This window comes from Solanum pennellii, chromosome 2 (genome assembly GCF_001406875.1).
Source record: "Solanum pennellii chromosome 2, SPENNV200".
Taxonomy (NCBI): domain Eukaryota; kingdom Viridiplantae; phylum Streptophyta; class Magnoliopsida; order Solanales; family Solanaceae; genus Solanum; species Solanum pennellii.
Window position 1 is genome coordinate 54,320,000 of NC_028638.1, and position 6,832 is coordinate 54,326,831.

Genomic DNA, 6,832 nt, shown 5'->3' on the forward strand with positions numbered 1-6,832 from the left:
AAATAAAGATATATATATTATTATAAGGAACAAAAAACCATTTTGTATTTGAGTAAAAGGATTTATTAATCAAATGAAGTGGCTTTTGTTGTGTTGTATTCACTTTTGGAGACATAAGATCCGTTTTGGTGAAATAATTTATACTAGTTTAAGCTTCTTCTAATTAGCTAGCATGCCCACCAGAGTACTACCCATGTGCTATTTTTGTGGATATTATCCTCCTTTCTCCATGCAAAGATTTCCACTTATTTTTCATCTCTTCAAAATTCCTTTTTAACACTAGAATTACCTGATATTTGTTGCTGGTGAAAGGAATAAGGTAAACTGTATTCTTAAAATAAGCCGAGGTATGTGAAAGGTGTTTTGAACACCGCGATCATAAAGAAAATTTTAAAAAATAGTAGGTATATAGCTCATATATACTGATAAATAACATTTTTGCTTCGTCCATAATTAAATAATAAATTCTAATTTAAGTTCTTTATAATATTTTATCAAGAACAATCAAATTTCAATTACTTGGAATATGCACTTTTGATTTACTTTCTTGTGAATAATCACAAATTTCCTAGAGATCAATGGTACGTTGCACCATTTAATTATTGAGTGTATGTTAAGTTTACATTGTCACTCCATCTTTGGAGATAGTAATTTAATTGTAAAAAATAGTCTAAATTGAACACAAGGGACCAAAAACACAGATTTTGATTAAATAAATTTGAATCATCCATCATAAGGATCAAAATTAGAATTCATTCATATTTGAGGAACCAAAAGTGCTATAGCATCTCTTTTGTGTTTCAAATTAAAAAGAAGTTTTTGCCAATATTAGAACAACAATTTGTATCTTGTCAAAGTCCAAAAAGATCTTCAAGGAAAAAACAATTTTATTCAGCATCTTCTCTTACTATATATGTATTCCAAGTATTTATTTTTCCTAAAAATCTTCCCAAAAAAACTCAACACTCTAAACCAATATTTTTTTTTAATTAAAAACAATCCTTTTTAATTTCAAAAAAAAACTTTACCAAACAGGTTATATGTCACTTCCTAATTTTTGCATGCAATCTTATGAAGTGATTTGGTTGATGAGGTTAATTACATTAATAATGATTCGGTTGATCATTCAATTTATTCCCTTTACTCCCTGCTGAAATCTAGGCTAATAATTAAGCTAGGAAAATAGATAAAACTATACAAGAAAAAAAAAACAAATAAAATTAAAAGGGACTTTGATAGTAATCATATAAATGATTATAAGAGCAATGAAAATAAGAAGGTGAGAGTAATAATGAAGAACAATGATATATAAAAAGTATGAGTTTGCAATGGGATTATTAGAGACAGAAATAAAGACATTTGGACCACAAACATAGACAGTGAAGGTAAGTTCATTTTGTGTGTTGGACCACAACTACCTTTTGTTCTAATGAGGTCTATATGGATACATTTAATTAATTCTGGTAAACTTTCCAACCTAATTCACATATAATGAACATGATGCATACTGGATATTGAAATCCCTCAATAACATCTCAAAAGTTAACACGGAATAATCATATCAATATAGTTTAGGCCTTATTTGTTGATGAATGGTCACTAAATTACTAGAAATTGTGTTAATATTTTATCAGGACAAATTAGTCTTCTCACAGCAGCTCAACAACAGAATCATACACAGTGAAATTCCACAAGTGAGGTCTAAGGAGAATAAAACCCAGACCTTAAACCTATTTTGTGGGGTAGAAAATTAAATTATTTCTGACATACCTTATCACGACATATCTTTGTTTCAAACCTCTTTTTTTTTGTTATTCATTTAGATTAAGCTTCTCTAATAAGTTTGAAACAATTAAAATTTGAACAAATAATTTATATTGAATGATAAAATATGATGAGACGATGACACATCAATTGTACCATAATTTTAAGCATGTTAAATGCACAATCTTATGTCTCTTCACTTTTTGCTCACCACCAGTAATAAGTAAAGAGAAATACATTGTCTAATCACTAATGTGTGTGAGAGAGAAAAAAGGTTATTGGTTTGGGCTGAAATCCAGAAGATTTGGCCCAATAGAGAAAACTAATGAGCCCATTTCTTATAGTTTGATGAGCTCGGTCCAGTTTCGTAAGGCCCAAATGAAACCAAAAATTCAAATTTTCCAGAATACGTAAAGGAGCGGCAACGGTCACAAACACAGCTGGAAAGAAAGCATTTCAAATTTCAAAATTCCACCGGCTATAATTCCTTTTTCCCTCTCCTATATAAACAACCCATTTCTTGCAAACCCTAGCTCCTTATTCAATTTACTCTTGTCATAAATTTCATCCATTTTCATTAATTTTCTAGTTCGGTTTCTGCAATTTCTTACCTAAGAAAATGAGAGAGTGCATCTCCATCCACATTGGCCAGGCCGGAATCCAGGTCGGAAACGCCTGCTGGGAGCTCTACTGCCTCGAACATGGTATCAAGGTTGGTCCCCTTATTTCTCTACTTCAATCGATGTAGTCTTATTTGAATTTTTTTAAGTTTTAATTTTTGTATTGACCGGCGTGTGTTTGATAATATGTCTAGCCTGATGGACAAATGCCCGGAGACGTCACTGTTGGAGGAGGAGATGATGCTTTCAACACCTTTTTCAGTGAAACGGGTGCTGGAAAGCATGTACCTCGTGCTGTTTTTGTAGATCTGGAACCTACTGTTATTGATGAGGTGAGGACCGGAACTTACCGTCAGTTGTTCCACCCTGAACAGCTCATCAGCGGCAAAGAAGATGCTGCTAACAACTTTGCCAGAGGACATTATACAAGTAGGACTCGAAACCCTAACTTTCATCTTTACATATAGGAGTTATATTTGTTCATTTCGTTTTTGTTTTACATGTTGTTTATTTGTTAATTTTGGTGACAGTTGGGAAGGAGATTGTGGATCTGTGTCTTGATAGAATAAGGAAGTTAGCTGACAACTGCACTGGGCTTCAAGGATTTTTGGTGTTCCATGCTGTTGGTGGGGGTACTGGTTCAGGGCTCGGTTCTCTGCTTCTTGAGAGGCTTTCTGTTGACTACGGAAAGAAATCCAAGCTTGGATTCACCATTTACCCTTCACCTCAGGTCTCTACTGCTGTAGTTGAGCCTTACAACTCTGTGCTCTCAACACACTCGCTTCTTGAGCACACTGATGTTGCTATCCTTTTGGATAATGAAGCCATTTATGACATCTGCCGTAAATCTCTCGACATTGAAAGACCTACTTACACCAATCTTAACAGGCTTATTTCTCAGGTATTTTATTTGTAGCATCACACTGTTTTCCTATTTTGAAATGATTTGTTTGATATATTTATGAGATGGACTAAAATATTGGTTGATTCTGTAGGTTATCTCATCGCTGACAGCTTCTCTGCGTTTCGATGGTGCTTTGAATGTGGATGTAAATGAGTTCCAAACTAACTTGGTTCCATACCCAAGGATTCATTTCATGCTTTCCTCATATGCGCCTGTGATCTCTGCTGAGAAGGCCTACCATGAGCAACTTTCTGTTGCTGAAATTACTAATACTGCATTTGAGCCATCGTCTATGATGGTCAAGTGTGACCCACGCCATGGGAAATACATGGCCTGCTGCTTGATGTACAGAGGTGATGTTGTGCCCAAGGATGTAAACGCGGCTGTAGCCACAATTAAGACCAAGAGGACCATTCAATTTGTGGACTGGTGCCCAACTGGGTTCAAATGTGGTATCAATTACCAGCCACCAACTGTTGTCCCTGGTGGAGACTTAGCCAAGGTGCAGAGGGCTGTTTGTATGATTTCAAACTCGACTAGTGTTGCTGAGGTCTTCTCAAGAATTGACCACAAGTTCGATTTAATGTACGCGAAGAGGGCTTTTGTTCACTGGTATGTGGGTGAAGGTATGGAGGAAGGAGAGTTCTCTGAGGCTAGAGAAGATTTGGCTGCGCTTGAAAAGGACTATGAGGAAGTTGGATGCGAGTCTGGTGATGGTGAAGATGATGAAAATGAAGAGTATTAGGTTCATTTCTCCATGTATTTTTCTTGGATGATTATGTAGCCAATGGTCTCATTGGTACCTAAAATTAGAAGTGGTTCATATTCAGTAGGTTCATGTAACTTTCTTCTGAATATGTACTTTGCTATTTTCAACTTCTTAATCTCTCTGTTGTCTTATCAAATATTCAATTATCTCAACTAATTTATTGGAAGTCATCAATTCTTTCCAAATACATTGATGTTGATATATTCACCATACTAACGTACGTGTTCATTAACTTTTTGTACATTGACGGGTAAGTAATCACTACACTATTCTCTTAACTTTGCTTATCAACTACGTTTTTGGTATTTCAATATTTTAATATACATAGTGGAAGTTGGAGATTCCGTCTATTTTCTTCCTACGTATTATACTGTACATCAAAATATACATTAACGGAAGTGATAAGATAGTAACTTCATCTCCATCTCTATTTACGTCATCCCTTTTTCCTGTAGGCGGTGTATGGCCCTATTCCCAAGCATAGATTAAATCTTCCTGTTCCAATCAAGCAGAATTATTATTAACCTGTTAATTTACAACATTTTTCGTATTCTACAAAGCGAATAAAGATTCTACAGTAAAAAATTATACTACTACTAATCGTTCTTTTGATATATCAACAAGTGGTAAAGTAAAAAATGTTAAACCAAACTAAGGAGATTTTTAAAAAAACGCTCTACCTTGAACAGAGACCAGTTCCGAAGGAAATTCAATTGAATTTCAAAAGAAGAGAAAAAAGTCCATTAAAACCCCTGCCGGACGCTATATTAGAAATTCAAAGACCAAAGAGTACTTGTGCATTCACCGCGTTTATAAAAAATTGTCAAAATCTATAGTTTAATCTCAAATTTTGAATCCGTCTCTAATCTGACTAGAGAAAAAATGGAAAATAAACAAGAAAGGATAGTCGAACTCACCTAGGTAGCAGACTTGATTGGCGTTTTTCCACCAAGTGGTGAAGCAGGCAACATAGGCCTAGAAGACAACATAAAAACAGAAGCAACATCCTGATCAACAACTCTCTCCCTAAGCTTCTTAGCTATATCTTCCCCAAGCTGTGAATCTTCTGCTCTAATTCTCATAATTTGGCTATGAATATATGCATTCATTTTGCTAGCACGACTATACTCAATCTCTCTTTCTTGATTAGTCTCCATTTGTGAGTGTTGATATATCATTATGGATCCAAATTTATATTGAGGAAAAAGGATAGATGAATATTTGAGGCAAGCAAGTGATGGTAAAGAAAACAAAACTATGCCGCTTTGGTTTGTCATGGTTATATTGGGAGTATTTATACTAGTTATACATGTGTCCTCTCTTAATTACAAATGATAATCATAAAATTTGTGCTGCATCGGTGGGCCGGTGGGAAGCTGACTTACCTGTTGAGTTACGCATTTTAGGTGGAGCTAAAATTAAGCCTTTTTTCAACTTGTTGACACATGTATAGCCCCTTGCCTAATTTTTTTAATTTACACATCTACTTCATTTGTTGACAAGTCATATATGCTATCTCATCGTCTCATTTTTATTGTGATTTTATAAAAAATATTTGTTGACAAGTCATATATACTATCTCATCGTCTCATTTTAATTGTGATTTGATAAAAATTTTTTAAATAATTAAAGTTTTTTTTAATTAAAAAGATATTAAATTACTCTTTAACTTTACGATCTTAAATATATATTACTTGAAAAATTAATTTATTTTAAGCTCATTTTATAAACTAACAAAAGTATTATTTAATCTATTCATATTTCAAAGTTCAAACTAGCGGTTTGAATATAATTGACTAAATTGAGAATAGCAGTATATTTGTTGAAAGGTTATATGTATTACTCTTCATAAGGACTTAAGTTTAAAGCAGATATTGATTGAATTAAACAAATAGCATCTTGGTTTCACATATAGATATTCTCTACTAATCTTTTTTAAATGAATAATGGAACGTCTAATCATGAAGTTAGTCGATACATTTGAATATAAAAAAACATGTGAGGATCTTGAATATAGCCTAAGTGGGCTACAAATATTGGATGGGAGGTCTATATCAAATCTGCACAGTCCCAATAGAGTTGCCAAACAATCAAGAAACTGATGAAGACAAATATTTTTACAATAATTCAACTACTAGTGGTGTCCAAATTGCAAGGGAATTGCAATTATGGGTGGGTCAAATGGTCATACAAGGATTTCTACGTGAGAGGAGATTGGAAAACAAGTGGCATCTTTTTTAGCTATTAAATAAAAAAAATTAGAATATGATAGATATTTCAGAATTAGGCTTTAAATTTTGACAATCGCTATCTATAATATATCAACATATTTGGATTACCAGACACGTGGAATTATTGGAAGGTTCAAAAAACTTCTGTTCTTAGGCAATTGCGTATTAACCTAATACTGGTAAATCAAGTCATTTGTTACCGTTTATTTTTTTTTTTACTTTAATTATCGTATATTTTGTTATAATTATCTTTGATAATTTGTGATGATTTTATTCTTTTTCTTGACTGCTTTAACTTAAAAATGAAGTCTGCTTTGACTTAAAAATAAAGTTTACATAATTTATTTCAGAATTCGAACTCATAAAAATATATTGAAAATGATATTTATTGTGTCAAACTCAGTAGATAGATAGACAAAATGATTTTCCATGATTTTGTGTCAAACTCAAAATTGTTCAGTACTCTTCATCCTCTTTCTCAGTGTTCATTGAAATGACAAGCAGCAGCCACCTTAAAAGTGGACTTTAGGATTCTATTGGTTGA

The 6,832-nt window shown here is 33.2% G+C and overlaps 1 protein-coding gene and 1 long non-coding RNA gene across 2 annotated transcripts; one reads left to right on the top strand and one right to left on the bottom strand.

Moving 5' to 3' along the window:
* Positions 1–2,283: 2,283 nt before the first annotated feature.
* LOC107011400 (tubulin alpha chain) lies at positions 2,284–4,209 on the top strand. Its single transcript, XM_015210895.2, has 4 exons — positions 2,284–2,476; positions 2,579–2,813; positions 2,915–3,285; positions 3,380–4,209. The coding sequence occupies exons 1-4, from the start codon at positions 2,384–2,386 to the stop codon at positions 4,031–4,033; spliced, it is 1,353 nt and encodes a 450-aa protein (XP_015066381.1). The 5' UTR covers positions 2,284–2,383; the 3' UTR covers positions 4,034–4,209.
* A 22-nt stretch (positions 4,210–4,231) lies between these two features.
* On the bottom strand, positions 4,232–5,456 carry LOC107011401. Its single transcript, XR_001455889.2, has 2 exons — positions 4,975–5,456; positions 4,232–4,552 (listed from the first exon to the last, which is right to left on the bottom strand). It is a non-coding gene; the product is annotated as an uncharacterized LOC107011401 (long non-coding RNA).
* Positions 5,457–6,832: the final 1,376 nt, after the last annotated feature.